Raw genomic sequence first — 22168 nt, 5'->3', positions numbered from 1 at the left:
TGAAAACCATGTGTTCCTATCAAAGCATGTAAAATTACTGAACACATTGTATACCGAGCTTAGATATACCTTCTTGTAAGCTATACTCATTAAAACAACCATCAACGGATTCATTAAACAAAAACAAAAATTCAAAAGGACAACGGCTGCAGAGCAAAGTCATAAGGATAGAGATAAAGCATGTGACTAACACAGTTACCTAAATAAAACATTTCGTCTGACACCAGACAAAGGCATTCAGGAAAGATGGGGGTCTATAAGTGGTGGGAGGCATGGGAGGGGGTTGCCTGGCCTCCATGCTGACCTAAGGGAGCACATCGGGACTAACGGGAACTGCCCGAGCAGCAGTAGTGTGTACAACCCCCACAGCAGCCGGGCCGCCTCAGATTACTGAGTGCAAACCTGGCCTTTTCACTTCTACGATGGGAAAAGTAAGTCCTTTTGGCCACTAGATGGAGATCGGGTCACTCTGCCAGTGACGAGGGAAGCTGCTGGCAGTCAGCAAGTGGTCATATGGTGTGGAGAACCTGTTCTTTTCTGATACTTCCAATCAAGCCCCCAAATCAGGAGCAGACCTAGGTTGAATGGAGGGTCCATAAATGAGGAATAGCTTGAAGGACTAAACAGGAAAAGAACTGGAAAAGACAGATTTTCGCTTGTTGTCTCCATTACCCCTGGGGTAATCCACATTTAGAGTTGGTTGTGTAAATAATAACATGCACTGGTCTAAATAAGACCAATTAAATATGTTGTCTCATTGTTTACCAAGCACTGAGAAGGAAGAAGAGATATGCAACCAAAATGGAAACCATGGCAGACTATTTGGACAATAAATCCTATCTGTTCATACGTAAAGATATGCTCACAATTTGTTTTCCAGTTTGAATCTGTATGTAAGTGTACATTTTTAATATCAATCAGAATGGACCAGGGAACATCAGAGATGAGAGGAGAATGTCACATAACAACTATCCTGATTTTCTAAATGAAACTATGATTCAATTACAAATTACATAACTTTGTTTCTGTTATAGCTGAACACTGAACTGCAGACACAGACATGTTTCCTGGAAACTGTATGGTTTGAGGAAAGATCAGATTTGCCTGGTATAATATAGCCAAATATTTTGTTCATTTTTGAGATGTTAGATACTATAATTCTGTTAGATTACTCTTAACTTAATAATCATATGTATTCACCAAATACTTACTCAGTTATATAAAACAAATGAATAATTAGTGACGGTTTAAAAGAATTCCATTTGTTACTAAATAGCTATAATGAGCAGTGTAATTTAGTATGGATGAATGTGAGCATGAGCAAACCTACTAATTGCCTGTCATGTACCAATCACATAAGCTGGGAATGAAAAGATGCATAACAGAGTCTGGGGAGAGAAAACTAGCATAGCTAAAACACAAATAACAGTTAATTTTTGTAGCAATTGACACTAGTTATCAAAATCACGAGTAAAAGTCCTTTTTAAAGTTCTGTAGTAAAAAATAAACTTAGTACTTCTGGCCAAGATAGAGGTGTAGGTAGACACACTGTGCCTCCTCGCACAACCAAAATAAGGACAACAAAAATTTATTTAAAAAAAAAGACAACCAGTACTCACAGAACATTGAACTGTATCGAAGTCTAACAACCAAGGAGGTAAAATAGACACATTCGTCCAGACCAGTAGGAGGGGCAGAGTCGGGAGGCTGGGTGGAGAGGACTTGCAGCAGTGGGGCGACCCTGGGCATGTGGGGTGGCAGCAGATGGACCCAGAGAGGCGGCAGATTGTGGAGGGGTGCAGCACGCAAGTCAGCTGGTGGACCAGGTGGTCCCACATTCACGTGCAGATAAACCAGGCAAAACTGGGGAGGGAGACAGACTTCACAGCCCAGGGTCCCAGTGCCAGGAAATAAAGCCTCAAAACACTGATTGAAAACACCTGTGGGGGCTGGGGATCGACTCCCAGCCTCACAGGAGAGTTATTTGGAGAAACCCACAGGGTTCTAGAATGCACACAAGCCCACCCATCCTTTCTGATTCTGGGAATCAGAACCAGAAAGGCCCAGTTTGCTTGGGGGAAGCAGCAGAAGGGACTGAGGTTCGACAGAGAGTGGAGCAAGTGCCATTGTTCCCTCTCAGACCCCACATACAGCGTCAGAATCCAGCAACTGGGTTGCTCTGCCCTGGTGAACACCTAAGGCTCCCCACTTCAGTACAAACAGGTGTGACAAGACAAAAAAAATGGCCCAAATGAAAGGACAGATCAAAGCTCCAGAACACATGCAACTAAGCAACGAAGACACAGCCAACCCATCAGATGCACAATTCAAAGCACTGGTGATCAGATGGTCACAGAATTGGTTGAATTTAGTCACAAATTAGATGAAAAAATGAAGGCTATGCTATGTGAAATAAAAGAAAATGTACAGGGAACCAATAGTGATGGGAAGGAAACTGGGACTCAAATCAATGGAGTGGACCAGAAGGAAAAAGAAACAACCAAACAGAAAAGAACTAAGAAACAAGATTTCAAAAAAAATGAGGAGAGGCTTAGGAACCTCCAGGACATCTTTAAACGTTCCAACATCTGAATTATAGGGGTACCAGAAGGGGAAGAGGAAGAGCAACAAGTGGAAAAGTTGTTTGAACAAATAATGAAGGGGAACTTTCCCAATCTGGCAAAAGAAATATACTTCCAGGAAGTCCAGGAGGCTCAGAGAGTCCCAAAGAAGTTGGACCCAAGAAGGAACACACCAAGGCACATCATAATTACATTACCCCAGGTTAAAATGAAGGAGGGAATCCTAGAAGCAGTAAGAGAAAAGGAGACAGTTACCTACAAAGGAGTGCCCATCAGACTGTCAACTGATTTCTCAAAAGAAACCCTGCAGGCAAGAAGGGGCTGGAAAGAAGTATTCCAAGTCATGAAAAGCAAAGACCTACATCCAAGATTGCTCTATAGAGCAGAGCTATCATTTAGAATGGAAGGGCAGATAAAGTGCTTCTCAGATAAGGTCAAGTTAAAGGAGTTTATCATTACCAAACCCTTATTATATGAAATGTTAAAGGGACTTATCTAAAAAAAGAAGATCAAAAACATGTACAGTAAAAGGACAGCAAACTCGCAATTACTAACAACCACACCTAAAACAAAAACAGAAAGAAACTAAGCAAATAACTAGAACAGGAACAGAACCACAGAAAGGGAGGGTTAGCAACAAGGGAGTGGGAGGAGGAGAGGGGCGGGGGGAAAGGTACAGGGAATAAGTAGCATAGATGGTAGGTAGAAAATAGACAGTGGAGAGGGCAAGAACAGTATGGGAAATGTGGAAGCTAAAGAACTTATAAACACAACACATGAACATGAACTAAAGGGGGGGAATGTGGGTGGGAGAGGGTGTGCAAGGTGGAGGGGAGTAAAGGGGGGAAAATGGGACAACTGTAATAGCATAATCAATGAAATATATTTTAAAAAAAGATAAACTTAATAGGCCACAACTATTGACCATGGGAAAAAAGTGACCTTTGCTATCTATAACACATAAGAAATTAAAAATAAAACAAAATAAAAGATTCAAATACAATAGTGTTTCCTATTAGCTATCAATCATTGTATGAAAATAGGAGCTTAATTAAAAGGGAGAAGAAACTAATGTTCAAGATCATAAAAGAAACAGAACCATAGTTAATTAATTTTCTAATTATTGTTACAAATAGTGACCAACATTCAGTCTGTTGTTGTGATAAATCCACTGCACTTAATGACATGTTTATTTTAGAGCTATATGTTTTAGTTTAATTAATGTATTCATGCCATTTCAAAAGGACCTGAGGTTGTTTGTCTACATTGGTTTGTGATTTTAAAATGTTCCTTCAAGCTTTTAAGAATCTAAGAAAGTTATGTATTATTCATTCAGAAATATATATAGTTCTCTTTTAAGGAAATCACAAAAATAACCACAGAAAATAGTTAATTATTAATCAGGTATCAAATGAATAGTTTATGGAAGTTTCTTATCTTGCTAATTTGCAGAGCAACACAAACAACAGACACCTACCTTTCTTTTTGCTGGATAAAAAAATGAAATGTAAACAAAATTTTCTTCTGAAAATTAAAGAAATTACAAATAAATCCTTTAATGATATGCTTTAGTTTTTATGGATTCACAGACATCCTCACTGTTCACATCAACTCCAGGTAGCAGCTAGATGAGTGTGACTGAGTCATTTTTGTAGTTATGGAGTTTCCTCTCACTCTGTGACCTGTTCCCACACACCTTTCCAGTGCAGGGTTGGGTCTACTTTCTGTGACTGCTAAACTTGCATTATCTGGAAGCAAGGAAATTGATAACACATCTCTATTAGATGCATAATTTTGTTTATGTTCTCTAGCTTAAAGGTTTTGGCCTTATAATAATGTGCTGCGTTTTAGATCCTCTGTATTTCTATTTCCTGTGTAGCATGTACAGGTGTTCACAACGATGGTCGTAAAAGTGAGACAGACGCAAAGGTGGTGCTGGAAATGGATTAATGCGTTAGGGTAAAAAATAAAAGTTGATTGTATTAGCATGCTGTGTGTGAGGAACCTGTATATTTAAGCACTGACAGAAAAAAAGGCATATTTTTACTTATTCCCTACCTAAACAGATAAAGTTTGCCTTTTTCTGGGTCCCAAATTTACTTTAGTCATTTAAACAACTATTTTGAGTCACTGGGCTAGAAGTTTCCACAACTGTGGCATTAGGAGCTAAATTTCTACTGCAGAGTATGCACCCTTAAGATCATTCTCTGACCTTAAGGCCAAGTCAAGTGGTACCTGCATTTGTCTGTCATCTTGCCCAATCATGTTTTTCCATTCTGCGAGTGAGCGCTGCAGATGTTCAAGTCCAGTTTCCCAAAGCCTGACGTGACCTCCCATATCAACACTCACAACTCCACCTTTCCCCCACTCAGCCAGCAGCGCATCCGTGTCTGAAATAGTAGACAGCCATGTGGTATATGGAGAGAGAGATTCTGATCTGAAAAGGAAATCACAGTATTCAGTCAATAGGTAGACTAGGTAATGACGCTTGTTTAATGTGAATTAGGTTCATTAAACTTTCTATAGAGAATTCTAAGAGTAAACACATTAAAAGTTATCAACAGATCTATCTCTAAGTAAAAAAACCACACATTCACTTATTGGTTATTTTTCTGTGTGTGTGGATGCCAGATAACACCAATATTCACTGTCAGAGAGAAAGAAACTCTAAACCAACTCGTACTTCTCAAACATGCAGCCTAAGGTCAGTGCTGAAAGTGATCTTTAGTTTATGTGTTTTAACTGCCTTTGTGTTTAATATTTTGCCTTTTCTAACTCAGGAAGTTATAAGAATTTATAGTCAGGAATTTGTGTATTTATTATGTTGTATATTTCATAGTAATACATACTTCATTTATTTTATGTTTCATATATATAGTCATTTCTAGGAGTGCACCTTTGCCTGTAGGAGTCGATTTCATACACACTTTATCTGAGTATAGCTGGCACTATACAAAAACATACACTAGAAATTCTAATAACTAGTGTTGGCTCTCTAAATTCATCTGATAGTCTATATGAAATAAGTTGTCTAAAGGTATGGACTCATCAGATAGTGCATGAGCTATCATTGTTGATCTGGTAAAACCACAAAACCACTATGTATTAGGGAAGGTCTTACATTCCAGAAGTAAACCAAGACTACTTTGACCTTTTTTTGTTCAGTCTGCCTTAGTAGATAGTAAACACAGAGTAACAAAGCCCACTCCTCTGTAACACAGGAGTCTTAGAAAATGTCTATATGAAGAGGATGACAACAGTAGGGTGGGACCAAGTGTTTCAGAATTACTTTGCAGTCCCAGAAGGACGGAAAGAAAGTAGCATTTGATATAATACAGGCTATCACTGTTTGTGCTCTCCAAAAAATTTTGCCTTGGGAAAAAAATTAGTAGGTACAGATGGTGAAGTAAAGGGCAACTCAATTTAATAAAATTTATTCATGTGAAACTATGATGTTTGAAAGTCTCCCGAGAGCACTCAAGATTGTGTGTCTAATGAGCACTGTATCTACTGGTTGCGTATTTACCTCACTACCATGAAAATAGAAATTTACAAGGGCAATTTTTTTAATATTTCAATAAAGAGTGATGAAGAAATCACATTTTTACAACAATTTGTACACTAGGTCTAAAATCTCTTCCCCACTTTTTTTTCAAATATGTGTTCCCCTTATACATAAGTTCTTTAAAGAGCACAAAGATTTATAGTAGAGTGAAAACTAGATTTATATACACCCACATACAAGACTAGGCAGTATCATTTTACAAGCGGAAATAATATAAACATTTGAGAAAAATACATTTTACTGAGGGGAAAAGTGACATATTCATTTTGGCCCTTCATTTACACATAACTTTACTGTATTTTTCTATTACTGTATTTAGCTATCAAATGGAAAACTCCTGATATCTAGCAGAATGCTCAATTTAAGCACTTAGCAACAAAACTAAAATCCAGATGGGTTGCTCCCTTGGGTTACATATATGCCAAAATATGACAAGAGTTAATCTCAAGAGAAACTCAGGACATACTGACAATGAACAGACTGTAAACCACGTGGCACTTAAAATGTGGCCAGTCCAAATTTAGATGTTTTGTAAGTGTAAAATACATACTAGCTATCAAAGACAGAAAAAGGAAGGAATGTAAAGTATATCACTAAAATTTTTATATTGAATACATGTCAAAATTATAATATTTAAGATACATTGTAAATAAATATTATAGTTAATTTCACTTGTGTCTTTTTACTTTGTTATGTGCTTACCAAGGAAAATAATATTACATATGTGGCTCACATTACGTATTTCTATTGGCCAGTGCAGCTCTAAATGAATTATGGGGACCGGCTGGCACTGGTTATATACACAGCTGCTCTTCCAGATGTTTTTTCTATGGCAGGTATAACAGATACATTATCGAGAAAGTCAAAAAAGAAAAACATAGAAATCAAAAGCTAGGGCTAGTAAGGAGAATATAATGGAAGAAATTGTTTAATGCTTTAGAAATGTAAAATACAGAAAGTTGTTCCTTGCTTTTGTAATTTGCACTAACAGTGTATTTTAATGGGCATACAATTAATATGAATAAGGACTTTCCTTAAATGACTAAAGTTATTTTCCATTAAACTGACATAAGAAGGTGTACATATATATGCTGGAATAAGTAAATCTGTTTCTTCAAATATGCTTTCATTATTTATATTTCTTGAACTTGACCAAAGGGTCCTAAGAAATGAAACTGTGAGCCATCACCCCTTACCTGCCCTGTACCCCACTAGCCCCCTTCCATGCCCAAGTGATGTTTTTGTCACTGTGTTGTGAAGGCTGGGTCACCTGTGAGGGAGTGTATGTGAGGAGGGGATGTGAGACCAAAGCAGGTGCACACGCAGGTTGAAAGAGGTCAGGCATGTGTGCATCCAGAGAGGGATGGGCTACAGGTGAGGACACCTGTGCTTATCAAGGCAGACACTGAGCCCTATTGCTTCTCCAATTGTATCCTTAGTCAGGCTAGTGTGAATGCTTTGCCTCCATCCCTGGACAATAATAAAAGCAGTCAATGGTAATGAATTCTATTCCAAATCTCTGAAATCCTTTGACTACTCTATGGCCTTCCTGATCACAGATACACAATAACATATTTTAAAACAATATTAAGCAAATACTTTTTAAATTACTTTGACATTTTTAACCCATTTACCTCAGAAAAATAATATATAAAGTTAGTATGACAATTTCTGCAATACTAAAAATGCTGTTTCAGAAACAGAAAAATTACCATTAGGACAGATTGAAAAAAGATAAATGATGTGTATAAAGCTGATTGATTTATACCTATGTAACATTTGAACATTTTTCCAAAATGATAATTAGAAGGCCAGTCAGGCGTGAAGAAGAACAGCAAGATGTATACCATCTGTAAGTGAAAAAAAATAGCTTTCTATTTAAAGAAGCAAAAAGCACACATTTATTCAAGGTACTTGTTAAGAATTCACTCATTTTTAAAAAAATCTGGCATACAAGCTAAGAACAAAGGTTTAAATTACCTGGGAATTGGAATATATCGGAGTTTCTTTGATTGAAGATCAGTGACTTCTATATAACCAGATGTGTGTGGAGGGGTAACATCTGAAAATAGTCATGACATAAGCAGAGAATTAAATTACTACATGGTACCAAAATAGGACCAAAAAAAAAAGAAGCATGAATCCTGCTAAAAGTGGAATGAAGTTATCAATAGCCTGAAGCAGAACTCTGAGACCCACTTGACAAGGTCCTGGGCTAAGTCCAGCCTCAAGGCCAGACTCCCCAACTTATGTTTTTCTTAGGGAAATACAAAGACTGTCAAATAGATGCATATTAGATAGTGATTCTTTACTGTCAAAATATAACCTAAGTTCTTTTCATTGTTGTTGAAAGCATCCCAAGACGGGTCAATGTTTTAGTACTTCCAGTGAAATGTTTCATCATCCGAATTCTGGTTTCTTTCTTAGGAAATCACAATGATAGTATGATCTGGTGCAGGGGTTCAAACTCATTTTCACCAGGGGCAACATCGGCCTTGCAGTTGCCTTCAAAGGGCCAAAATAATTTTAGGACTGTATAAATGGAACCACCACTTAACTGTTAAGGAGTTGAAATTACATTTCATCTTTTGAAGGCAACCACAAGGCTGACGTGGCCCCTGGTGAAAGCGAGTCTGATGCCCCTAATCTGGCAGACTCAGCATCTACTTTGTAATCAGGCTGACCTTGTGTGAAAGGCTTACATTTCCAAACAGTGTTCTATGCTGTTCAGGTTAGTTATTGCTCTGAGATCTGCTTTTATCATTGGCAGAAATGATCATTGGCAGATCTGCTTTTATCATTTTATCATTGGCATCTGAAATTCTTGGGGTTTTCCACAGCCCTGAGTACCACCATCACCCTCGTCTTCTCTAGCTGCCACTCACTGCACATCAAGAACTCTACTTAGTCTTTACAGATAGCATATTTAATATTGATAACAACAAAGACTTGGGTTTCTTGTTTGAAAGATGAAGAAGCTGAGGTTTACTGTGGTAATACAATAGTGTGGCTTGCTTGAGGTGACGTATTGGTAGAGCAATGGAGGTGGTTTTCAAATCCACAGCTTTCTGCCTCTGAAATCTGCCTACCACTCCCACAGCTCCTACTTGAGTGGGCCCTAGAGCAACAACAATTTTACACATAGCCTGTTGGGAACCCCTGCCTGGTTTTAGAAGCTGTAAGGCCCCCATGGCTAAGGCTGAGTGAGCAGCCTTTGGACCATAAGCCACTAAGGAAAGAAAGCTTATGTCCCTGGCAGGGGCACTGCCTCTGCCCCTTTTACTTCACCCTGCCTGACCCCCACTGCATGATCAGTTAGCCAATGATGGGTAAAATTCCTCAAGGGAGGGGTGACCTAAGACAGGCACAATCACAAGGGGGCCCTCAGGGAAGGACTTGGAGGCTATAGCAAAACGGGGTGATGGATCCTCACCCCTCGGCTTTGACATAGCCTGAGTCCTCATTCTATCTTCAAGAAGTCTCCTAATCTCTTGGCTGCCTTACTTCCCTTGTCTGATTTAAGCCTGAAACAATGCCAGAGGGTGGTACAGCCCTGTGCTGGGAAGGGCAGGTTTCCTGGGGTGATGAGGCCTAAGAAAGAATACATAAAATCCTGTGAAACCTGTTTTGCTAAGAATACTCTCAATTAAATGATGAGGGTATGAGCAGGATATGAGTTTCTTTCCCAAAGGTTTGTAGCCCTTTAGCTAACAGATCCTGACTCAGAATAAGGCCTCAGAGTTCTTTGTATGTTATCTATTGTTTGATCCTGACAATGATTGATGAGCTTTACCTGTATTCCTGTGCAAACTGAACCCAATAAAAGCCCATTAAGGAAAAGGCTCTTGGCCCTTCTCCTTTGAGAGATCAGCCACCTTTTCTCCCCAAGCAGATCATGTCTTGGTAGACTTATTCTCATCCATGGTGGCTGGGAAGGCCCTGCTGGTGGAGCACCCCCAATAACAGTCCCATTTTGCAAACTCTGAGCCACTACCTATCTCTGAAAACAACAAACAAAAAAGTTCTCTAACACAGAACCCATACTTTTAAAGATTTTTGTCTATCTATCTATCTATCTATCTAGTTACTTAGCTATTTACCTAGTTACTTACCTATCTATATCTTCTTATAACTTATTATTGTAGACATCAAAAATGCTCACATTGAGTTTATCACATGTAGTTTACAAGAAATAAGAAACTTGGTATTTTTATCTCATATATGCAGTTGAAGGTGCTTCAATAGGCCACCTGAAAAATTCAACATCTCTCTTATTTATTCAACAGACACGATTGAGCTTACTTTGCACCAGGCACAATACATAGTCCTGGGGACAGGAAAGAAAGAGATGAGAAACCCACAGCATAAAGTGGAAAGTTCTTTTTGGGGGGGAAAAACCCTCACTGTGGGCCCTTAAGGACTTAGAAAGAATTCTAGGGTGGGAATCACAGGCCTGGGGCCCAGTATGAGCTGCAGAGCTAGGCAAGGAGTTGGGCCAGGGGTGAAGGGGTCAAGGGAAGGGAAGATAATGTGCAGGGATGGCAGAGGGTAAGAAGAGAGAATTACTATGATAAGCTGACCACCCAGTTGGACTGGCTGTCCCCAGATGGCTGTGTGCACAAGACGAACATGCTTATCCTAAGTCAGGTACTGCTTGCATTGGAAGTGCTGCCTGGGATATAAGGTCAATCTTGGATAAAGTTTTGCATCATATGTCATTTTTGATAGTTCCTGCTGCTAAGACCTAGTTAAAGTAGGTTCAATTATTTATAGACCCAGGCTCTTTGCCAAAAATGACCACTTATTGAAGCAGTTGGGAAGGCTTGAGCTGCCTAGCTTTTTTGGCTTGCCACTAACAGGAACTATTTTCATAACTATTAGTATTAAGTTGAGTTACTGCCATTAGCACTTTTAGAAAGCCCGAGAAAGCATAGTAAACCAATTTATAAAATTTTTCTGGTTTCATTGTGCAAATTAATTTCATTGCATAAAGAGGATGAAAAAATTCAATAATAGCTGTGCCTGTTTCAAGTAGAGAAAGCAAGAATTTTACTCTTTGTGCTAAAAAATATTTTCACTATCAGAAAAGGCAATATGTGGCTATAAAGTACTTCGAAAAATACCCAGGGTAGTGGTAGTGATGGTGGTAATTGTAAGCACTTGAAAAATAATCAGAATTCATGTTTGCTGATTTGAAAATAAATCAGCTCAGAATATATGATTAAATTAAGGAAGTGAAAAACCTTGGCTAGATTTCTCTCCAAACTTAGCCAAATCCTTGTCTATCCATTTTAAATGTTCCAACACTGCAGAGAAGATAGAGGCTCAGTAAATTTCCATCATGTTTATAATCCAGGTGGATTTCAAATGCAGGTATGAACTGTATTCAGGGATTAGTTCCATGATGACTAAAGGAAAGTCACTGTTGCAGTGTAGACCATGTCGTTCCCATGGACAGAGGGGACTGTGCACATGCACAGTGCCAAGGTTAGGAAGAGGTATAAAAACTGTCAGGTAAAAGCACCAAGAACATTTATAGAGGGAAAATGAAATTATGTTAAAAAACTTACTCCTTCTAGCAATGTAATTTGATGTACATCTGTTAACTTCTACTTAACAATCTTGTGCTCACAAATCAAGAGTGATGTGTGCCTTGCAATCATGCTGATACCAAATCTTTGAATTTACCCACAATTCAGAAAACAGTGAGCTGCTTTCAATCGAGAGTCATGATTTTGCATTTAAAGAGCTGAGATTTAGGACTAAAAAAAAGGTAACATTTAATGACAAGAAAATCAATTAGAAGAAAGCAATAAATCTCTTTTTCTATGTATTAAACAAAAGTTATACCACCATTAAGCCACCACGAGAGCAGTTTTTGCAGTTCCTATTCATTTCTTTAATAAGAGGCTTATATGCATTAGTTCCTGACTAGTTGGGTGGTTGTACTCTATTTTCTTTAAAAGATTAAATTTGCATGAGAGATTTACATGAGCATCAAGAGTCACTCAGGCCAAAAGAAAAAGCAGCCAGCCCCTGCTTTACTCCTCTCACCCCTCATTTCCTGCTCCCAGAAACTTTTATACTTTTGTTTCTTTGGTTCACCTTCTTCCTTGTGGTACTGTGTTGCTGTTTTAGTTTTGGGGATTATTTATTGATTTCCCACAATGTAAGATGAAGAGTTTAACTCTTTCCATATCCCCGCTCCCTGCCCAGCACCTTGTTTTCCTATTCCCAATGTATTTATATCAATAATTTTGGTTAGATTAATATCCAGTACTTCTATAATTATGATTATAAATTATGATTATACAAATGCCATTCATAGCTGAGCTACATCTTATTTTTGGTATTATTGCTTTCTTTTTCCTGTACAACTTCTTTTCATGGAGTTAATAATCAATGTGGTTTGTTGTTGGTTTAATTTTTCAGTCACTTAGCACAAATTCATCCTCAAATTGTCCCCTAACTGTCAAAATCTCTAAGTATATTTAAACATACTGGACTGATCACTTTCATTTTTTTGGAGGTATCTCTCCTGAAACCTCATTTTTTCTAATCCAAACTGATTGGTCCTTAGGTCTGTGCCCAGCTTTCATCCTGGGGTCTCTCTTTACCATTCTCCCAGGGATTTTTTAAATTGCTCAATAAGTCTTTCTGTGTACCAGACACTATCCTAAGCACATTTGCATACATTTGGGATATTTAAGGAACACTACTTAAAACAAAGGAGAAATAAAACTCCTACCAATCCAAAAAAATTGCAAAAAATACAAACAGGCAATTCTAGAAGAGTAAATCACAACATATTAAAAAGACGTTTAAACTTAGTAGAAAACACGGAAAGGTAACGTGAAACCACAACCTAAACACTTCCACAAGAGCAGATGAGGCTGTGCAGCCCGGAGACTCCTTTTATGCTGACTGACAGCTCTGGGAAACAACTCAGTATTGTCACTCTTAGATAGAATACATACCTTGCAGACTCTCAACATACACACAATGATACCAGGTAAAAGAGTATACATAACCCATTATTTTGAATAGCAAAAATCAGAAAGACCCTAATGTACATCAATAAAAAATTGGTGAATAAATTGTGGTATTACAGTAGTGAAAATTAATGAAGTAGAGCCATCAGTGTGGATGATAACAAAGATTATCTTTCTCATCAAATTCTGGTCAGACTCCAACTAGGTCCTGACTTTTGGGCTTCCAAAAGTTTGTCTCTGCATTGTCCAGTGTTAGCAAGAATAATGTCACATAAGCTTAATCCAAATTCCCTACTTTCAGGATCTGACTGGGTTCCTGATCATCCACTCGCCTGCCTTCAGCAAGAATCATCTTAGGTTGATTTAGTCAGTATTTTCTCTCACTCTCTTAGCAATTTTTCACCCACTGATCCTCACCAAATTGGATGATCTATATTACCTGATTTTAAGACTTGAGTATAAAGTACAAAGCCAGAAAGTAATTAGGAAAATATGGCAATAGTGAAGGGATGGACACATAGACCAACGAAACAAAACAGACCCACACGTATATGGTCAGTTGATTTTCAGCAGCGGTCCAAATAACTCAACAGAGAAAGGAGAGTGTTTCAGTAAATGGCGCTGAAACAACTGAACATCCCCGGCAAAACAATAAGCCTCACCCCCACACCTTGCACAATATGAAAAATTAACTCAAAATGAACCATAAATGTGAAATCTAGAAATACAACATTCCTAGAAGAAAGCATTAAAGATTTTTCCTTTATCAAAATGAGAGAAAATGTTTGGAAAGCATATATCTGATACTGAACCTGTATCTAGAATATATAAAAAACATTAAAAACTCATTAAAAAGAAAGCAAATAATTCAATAAATGGGCAAAAGATCTGAAGAGACATTTCATTAAAGAAGATACACATGAAAAATGTTCAACATCATTAGCAACTAGGGAAAATGCAAAGAAAAATGAGACATCACTACACACCAATTAGAATGGCAAAAACATGACAATACCAAGTACTAGAAAAGAGGCAGAACAACAGGAACATTCATGGAGAGTTCACTTTCTCATTCACTTTGTGTACCTGCTGACAGGTACCCACACCTGCTGACAGGTACGCAAAGTGGTACTGCCACTTGGGGAGTTTCACCATATGATGTAAAAATACCACTCTTAGGTATTTAACCAAGTGAAACAAAACTTACGTTCATTTAAAAATCTGTGTACAAATGTTCACAGCAGCATTATTCATTATTGCCCCAAATTGGAAACTATCCAAATACCTACTTGTGAATGGATAAACAAACTTTCCCACATCCACAACATAGGCTACTTGGCAATAAAAGGAACAAACTATTAGTACACACAACATAAGTGATTCTCGAATACATTATATCCAGTGAAAGAAGCCAGACTCAAAAGACTGCACACTGTGTGATTCCATTTACATGACATTCTGGAAAAGGCAAATCATTAAGGACAGAAATCAGATGGGCAAGGGTTGGTGGGTTGGGCGGAGGGCTTGATCAAAGTGTCATGAGGGAGATTCGGGGGCGATAGAACAAGTCTCTATCCATTGTGGTGACAGTCACACAACTGCATGTATTTGTGAAACTCACAACACTATAACACTAAAAGGGTTAATTTTACTGTATGAAAAATGGACCTTAATAAGATGAAAATGTACTCTTTAAAAGTATCAGATGTGTGAGGAAGAAGAAAGAGCAGAAGAGGGAACTCCATCGGGAGGCGAATATTTCAGTGCAAGGCATTGGCAATGATTTGGATGTTGGCAATAAATACTTCAGACAAGAAGGCGGATGCAAGATATATTTGTAAGATCATATCAGAAGGGCATGTAATTGATGACGGATTAGATATGGAGGGTTAAGAGGAGTATAAGGGCTGAACTCCAGGTTCCTGGGTAAAAGAAGGTGCTCTAAATTCTAGTACAGAATTTCTCAAAATCCCTGGAATGCTCTACCATGGCCCTGTACCTTTCACAGGGGCTTCCCTCTTGGTGGAACAATTCCTTCATTTGATTTACTCCCACTCATCCTTCAAGAGCCAGCTCATAACCACCCGTCTCTCCTGTGCTCGTACGGCTCCTTGTGAATACTCCTGCCACAGCAGTGTACAGCAGTCGCCAGTGTATTCACCTGCCTCTTCTACCATGGAAACCATTTTAAGGAAATGGTGATTGATATGGAAGGAACTACTAATTCTAAATATTAACATACATTAATAGGACTTTTCAATCCCAATAATAGATTAGTATAATACATTTAGAATTATACTTATGAAGTCCACAATACTATAAAAATGTAAACACCTCTATGATGCAAATAGTAATCAGTGGCACAATGACCAAAATTTTTCATAATTATCTATCATAATGAAAGTCAGTGCGCTTCAGTAAGAATAGCTCTGAGCTAGGGACTGGAAAGCCTTGGTGCAAATGGGACTCTGGGGTAACCCTCAGCAAGCTATTTTACCCTCTGTTTCCCTGCATATAAATCAGAGTGTATACTAACTATAAAATGGGGATTTGAAGATTAAATGAATTTATACAAAGAAAATGATTAGCACAGGACTTGACATATGCTATGCAGTGTTGTGTATTGGTTTGATATCATTTTAAATCAAAGGACGGTTTGGTGATCTAAATAGACCTCTGAAGACTTTGGGGCACCAGCTCCTGCCCTGGTAAAGGCAACTCATAGACCAGCAGCAGCAGGATGAGACCGCCTGCTGCGCCAACACCAGAGCTGCTGCTCTCTAGCAAGCTGTTGTAGCAACGAGGGACTTTTGTTTTTGTGCTGGTGGCTGGCATTATGCTCTAGGCTGGTTATGCGGTCTCTCAAAGAAGAGGTACACCTCAACTAAATTTGACTTTATTTCTTCCACCTCTCCTTGCCTGAAACAATAGTGTGATTAATCGATCATTGGTTTGAAGTATATTATTTCTTTACTGGCTTATTAAAAGACATTATTCTGTATGCTATTGGCTTATGAAATTCCTAGAGTGAACATGTGTTAAATAAACTGCTGGCAAAGAAAGCTCAGTCTCTGAGCATAATTTGTAGCCCCAAAGAACACATGTAGTAATAAATACAAGTTGATTTTTGGGAGGATTAATGAGTGAATCAGTCGCTGAAATCTCTAGCCTTTCATCACAAGAATTTAAGCCAGTGATTTTCACCTTTTTCATCTCATGACACACATAAACTAACTACTAAACTTCTGTGGCACTCCAAAAACATATTTTTTTTGCTAATCTGACAAAAATAGGTAGCTTTGATTCATTCATATAGGCTATTGTGTCGGCTGTCGTCATTTTTTTATTTGACAATATAAGGGAAAAGAGGTCAGTGGCACATCAGTTGAAAGTTGCTGGTTTACGACAAAAGCCAGACCCCATTTTCTATGTCTAATATTCTAGTGATTTTTAAGTCTCCTCAACAACAAGTTCTACATAAAGTTGTTGTGTGGGTGTCGTGCAAACAAGCATGTGTTCTAACAGTAATGGCTACAACTGCACAGTGTGAGAACCTGAGTGAAAACTTTCTGAGTGCATACAGGTGTTTAAAGCTATTAGACTCATTGTAATTATTTACATTTATAAATATACACTGATAATTATAAACGAAATATCCCTACCAAAAGCAAACTCCCTTTAACTACCTTGGGTCGATTAGGAACTGGGAAGTTTCTTACCTTTGGGGTAGATATCTCTTAGAGGGACTTCTCCTGGTGGCAAAATCCTGATGATCTGACTAGTATCTACGAGCGCCACACAATTGCTCTGTTTTGGAGTCCCATGCTTCTTCCCTCCATAGAATGCTGTATCAGTGACCCTTGACTTATTCAAAGATGATGGCCTTTTCCAAGAATAAACTTCACTGGGTGACTGCAAATAAAATAAAAATATATCAAAGCCCTGAAGTGCTATTCACCACATTCACCACAACTGTCATAATGCAGCCCTATAAGCAGATACTGGCAGTAACTCCCTTTTCACAAATAAAATAAAATTATTCCTTAAACTTTTTGAATTTGGTACAGGAGAGAGCTGCTTTACCAATAATCATAATTTTCAGACAAGCATGAATATATAACACATTTTTATCTTGAAATAAATTATAAATAAAAGGATGAAATATAACAATATAGATCATTTAAAAATAAAACACACACCTAATGCATCCATTGTCTGGCATAAAGAATAGAACATTAACAGTATTTCCTTAATTAAAGTATAGTTGACATATTCCACCATATTAGTTTCAGGTGTACAACACAGTGATTCGACACCTATATACCTTCCAAATGATCACCATGATAAGTCTACTTATCATAAGGCCCTGATAGCCCACACTGGGCTCTGCTCACACATGTATACCCTCTTCACCTTATTTGGGCTCCCACAAAGCACATCAACCTTCCCCTTCGTGGGAACAGCCCATCTGCGTCCTGTCTGGACTTGATTCCCATCACCAGTGTTCACCCCTCCCTCACCACAGATGTTCCTTCCACTTGCTGGAGTTCTGATCTGTTACATCTCACACTGGAACATTTTTTGTCCATTTTTGAAATATTGGATTATTGATTTTCTTACTCATGAATTTTGAGAAATCTTAATATATTCCTGATACAAGTTCTTTGTTGAAAATGTGATTTGCCAATATTTTCTCCCAGTCTACAGATTGTCTTTTTCCTCTCTTAATAGTGTCTTTTACAGAGAGTTTAAGTTTTTAGTTTTGATGAAATTTTTTTTGATATATCTTTCCTTTTATTTTATTTTTTATTTTTTTTAAATATATTTTATTGATTATACCATTACAGTTGTTCTATTCCCCCCTTCATTCCCCTCCACCCGCACACTCCCTCCCCCACTATTCTCCCCCCCTTAGTTTATAACCACTATCTCAAGTTCTTTGGATTCTATATTTCCCCCACTATTCTCGCCCTCCCCCCATCTATTTTCTACCTAACATCTGTGCTATTTTCTGTGCCTTCTCCCCCCTTCTCCTCCTCCCACCCCCCTGTTGCTAACCCTCCATGTGTTCTTCATTTCTATGGTTCCACTCCTGATCTAGCTGTCCTCTTGGTTTGCTTTTGTTTTAGGTGTGGTTGTTAATAACTGTGTGTTTGCTGTCCTTTCACTGTTCATATTTTTCATCTTCTTTTTCTTATATAAGTCCCTTTAGCATTTCATATAATAAGGGCTTGGTGATGATGAACTCCTTGAACTTGACCTTATCTGAGAAGCACTTTATCTGTCCTTCCATTCTAAATGAAAGTTTTGCTGGATAAAGCAATCTTGGCTGTAGGTCTTTGGATTTCATGACTTGGAATACTTCTTTCCAGCCCCTTCTTGCCTGTAAGGTCTCTTTTGAGAAATCCGCTGACAGTCTGATGGGTACTCCTTTGTAGGTGACTGTCCCCTTATCCCTTGCTGCTTCTAGGATTCTCTCCTTCATTTTAGTCTTGGCTAATGTAATTATGATGTGCCTTGGTGTGTTCCTTCTTGGGTCCAACTTCTTTGGGACTCTCTGAGCTTCCTGGATTTCCTGGAAGTCTATTTCCTTTGCCAGACTGGGGAAGTTCTCCTTTATTATTTGTTCAAATACGTTTTCCACTCGTGGCTGTTTCTTTCCCCCTTCTGGTACCCCTATAATTCAGATGTTGGAATGTTTAAAGATGTCCTGGAGGTTCCTAAGCCTCTCCTCATTTTTTTGAATTCTCATTTCTTCATTCCTTTCTGGTGGGATGTTTTGTTCTTCCTTCTGGTCCATTCCATTGATTTGAGTCCCAGTTTCCTTTCCATCGATATTGGTTTCCTGGACATCTCCCTTCATTTCAATTAGTTTAGCCTTCATATGTTCCTCTAATTTATGACTGTAATCTACCAATTCTGTGAGCATCCTGATAAACAGTGTCTTAAACTGGGCTTCTGAGAGGCTGGCAATCTGTTGGTCGCTTAGAGTTATTGGCCCTGGGACTTTGAGTTCCTCTTGCGCCATCTTTTGGGCTGTTCATGCCTGTTAAGTAGCAGGATGGGAGCCCTAGGTTTTCACCAGAGCAGGGTAACTAAGTCGCTGGGTTATGACGTTGTATGTGGGGGCGGGGTCAAAGAGGGACAATGGCTTCCCTCTGCTGCCCACTGCCGCGACCCCCACCGTCACCGCAGCCACCACCGTCACCAGGCCCACGCGTTTCGTTCCACTGCACGTGAGTGTGCCACCGCTGTCAGCCCTCCACCACTGGGTTCGTCCCCTGGGGCCTGCGTGGTCCGTCTCACTGTGCGAGAATGTGCGACCTTGGTCAGTCTGCCCCTCACCCCGACTGGCTTCGGGCTGCCCGCGCGCCTAGCGCCTAGGTCGGGGGATCTGTCCTGCCCGACCCAGCTCCGCTGCTGGCTCTGCCTCTCTTACCGTCCCCGTTGAACGGTTCGTAGCTGTCGGACTTCTGTATAATTCCATTTTCTGGTCTTTGGGTGTGTCCTAGTTCTCCAACACTTTTGTTGTATTCAAACTTGGTTGTGGGAGAAGGCACAGTGTTTCCACCTATGCCTCCATCTTGGCGGAAGTCCTAGTTTTGATGGAATTTAATTGATCAGTTTTTTTAATGGATCATGCCTAAAATGCCTGACACAATGTTTAACAGAAACGGTGACAGTGGGTAACCTTGTCACATTCTTGATATTAAAAGGGATGCTTTTAATGTTTTTACTATTGAGGATATGTGCTGATATTTGGTATTGTGTTACGAAACTCTTAATATGTTTATAAAAATTTTGGTGCTTCTGAAAATGCCTAAAAATATGATTGTCATCATAAAATGCTGAAAGTCTGTCTAAATGGACTCTAATCCTTCATTAAATAAAAATGCATTGATTATCTTTTGTATGGTGGGCACCATACTAAATATGGAGGGCCTTTCAAGTTAACAAGTTCACTAGTCCTACAGGCCGCAAAGAATTTACACAGTGTTAGTACCAACAGTGCCTTATATTCAGTTTTTACTTTCTAAAATTTTTATAGCAACATTATATGTCTATACTAATTTCTTCCATTAGAAGACCAATTCTTAAAATAATTCTACCTTCAGAAAAATAAGTCCAATATTCACCGGTAACAGCAAGCATTGTGGAAAGCATATTAAACATCTCATTCAATCAAGGCTGCTATAGAAACTATTTCAACAACATGTTTCATTTTCAGTTGCATATTACTATAGAGAACGCTTTTTACTTGATAGTTAGGAAGACATATGGCAAAGTCCTAAACCACACATTATCCATTAGGTTTGGATTTCAAAAGTAATTAACCCTGAAGTAGTCATCATTCATTAATTACATTAACATTTTGAGGTATGTGAGATTAGTATACTATCAAGCAAAACTGATAATTTTATCTTCAAATGATTCTATCATCCTACCTAAAAGCTCCAAAGGAAATTATGACAATTAAATGTTTAACCAAAATACATGGAGCTACATCTAAGGTTATCAGATGGCAACGTAGACTGAAATGACCTTCTGTTTCATTTGTCCACGTCACCATCAGGGGAAGACGGTGCCTAGTTTCACCTGAAACCAATTACAAACAGCCTCTTCTTTACAGATAGTAACAAATAACAGCAGAAGGGTCCATCTAAAAGCAAATTAAGTTGAGATTAACAGCATTTACAGTATAATCTGGATGCTTCGATGTTATGAAAAATCAGAGCAGAACTCCAATGTTGAAAATTTTAATTTACAATAATGAGATCCTGACATATTTACTTTTAAAAATTCTAGAAGGTGTTCTATTATTAGTTTCAAATTGTTCCTCCTGACAGATTATCTGAGCACACATTAAGCCAACACAATATGAAACACTGTCGGTAGGTTAGGCGTGTGCAGGTGAACGCCCATGTACGGATGATGCTGGCTTTCCCTCACTACGTTATATAACTGCATCACACTTTAAAGGGTAATTTTTAAAAAGCCATGAAACCATTTAGGTCAGGGGTGTCAAACTCATTTTCACCAGGGGCCGCATCAGCCTTCAAAGTGCGGAATATAATTTCAACTCCTTAACAGTTAAGGATTAGTTACACTTACACAGTCCTAAAATTATTTAGGCCCTTTGAAGGCAACCATGAGGCTGATGTGGACCCTGGTGAAAATGAGTTTCACACCCCTGATTTATGTGAAACACATTTTTAACGATTGATTTGGAAAGAAGAATGTTGATCTGAAATGTTTATCAGGAAATCATTGCATTTTTAATTATCTCCTCAAATAGGCTTTATATCAAATAGGACAAATTAAGAGAAAGAATATTTATATTCTTTATATTTATATTCAAATAAATATATTCAATAATTTAAAAAAGATTTATATTCAATAATATTGAATATTATTGAATATTGAATATTCAATATTGAATATTGAATATTCAATAATATTGAAAATATTTATATTCAATAATTTAAAAAAAACAGTGCTTACCATGAGATCTGGGAAACCAACAACAACTGTAGCATAACTGCTCTCATCTGAGAGAATTCGGTTAGGAGAGGCGATTTTTTGTCCCACAGCTGAACTCAGATTTTCCGACGACAACTGATCGCTTGAAATTCTATGAGGTAGACTGAAATCTGTTTCTGAATAGTGTCAGAGAAACATTAGGTACCATATGCCCCTAAAATGCTCCTTGAATTAATTTTTAAAAAGTTTCATTCTCACCAACTCAAGCAGAAAAGCACATGTTAAAAAAGAGAAAACATTTTCAATTATACTCATGGCCTTTCATGTGAGAAAATTCAGTTTTTTGTAAGCACGGCGTCTTCACAAAATAATTTCAAGTATTTACAGAGTTTGAAATTTTATTAACAATAAATATTATCATTAATAGAACCTTGCAGAAAGGACATAAAACAGACCTAACCCATGTTTGCAATGGTATGTTTCAGATTTTATTTGTAAGTACTATTCACTTCCCCTAAACTCTGATGAATTAGAAATCCTAATGGGAG

General features: G+C 38.2%; 1 protein-coding gene across 3 annotated transcripts in view; it reads right to left on the bottom strand.

Annotated features, from left to right (window-relative positions):
* VWA8 (von Willebrand factor A domain containing 8) overlaps positions 1 to 22168 on the bottom strand; it is a 406775-nt gene that overhangs the window by 115715 nt on the left and 268892 nt on the right. For all 3 annotated transcript variants that reach the window (XM_037060277.1, XM_037060261.1, XM_037060267.1), the window contains 4 exons: positions 21642 to 21796; positions 16859 to 17051; positions 8128 to 8209; positions 4818 to 5019 (listed from right to left, as the gene is read on the bottom strand). In XM_037060277.1, the coding sequence (XP_036916172.1) occupies positions 4818 to 5019; positions 8128 to 8209; positions 16859 to 17051; positions 21642 to 21796 (632 nt within the window). The remainder of the gene's footprint in view (positions 1 to 4817; positions 5020 to 8127; positions 8210 to 16858; positions 17052 to 21641; positions 21797 to 22168) is intronic.

This window comes from Sturnira hondurensis, unplaced genomic scaffold, assembly GCF_014824575.4.
Source record: "Sturnira hondurensis isolate 20B ecotype Veracruz unplaced genomic scaffold, ASM1482457v3 Scaffold0001074, whole genome shotgun sequence".
Lineage (NCBI taxonomy): Eukaryota > Metazoa > Chordata > Mammalia > Chiroptera > Phyllostomidae > Sturnira > Sturnira hondurensis.
Note: the sequence above shows the minus strand (reverse complement) of the source record. Positions and strands in the feature narration are given on the sequence as shown.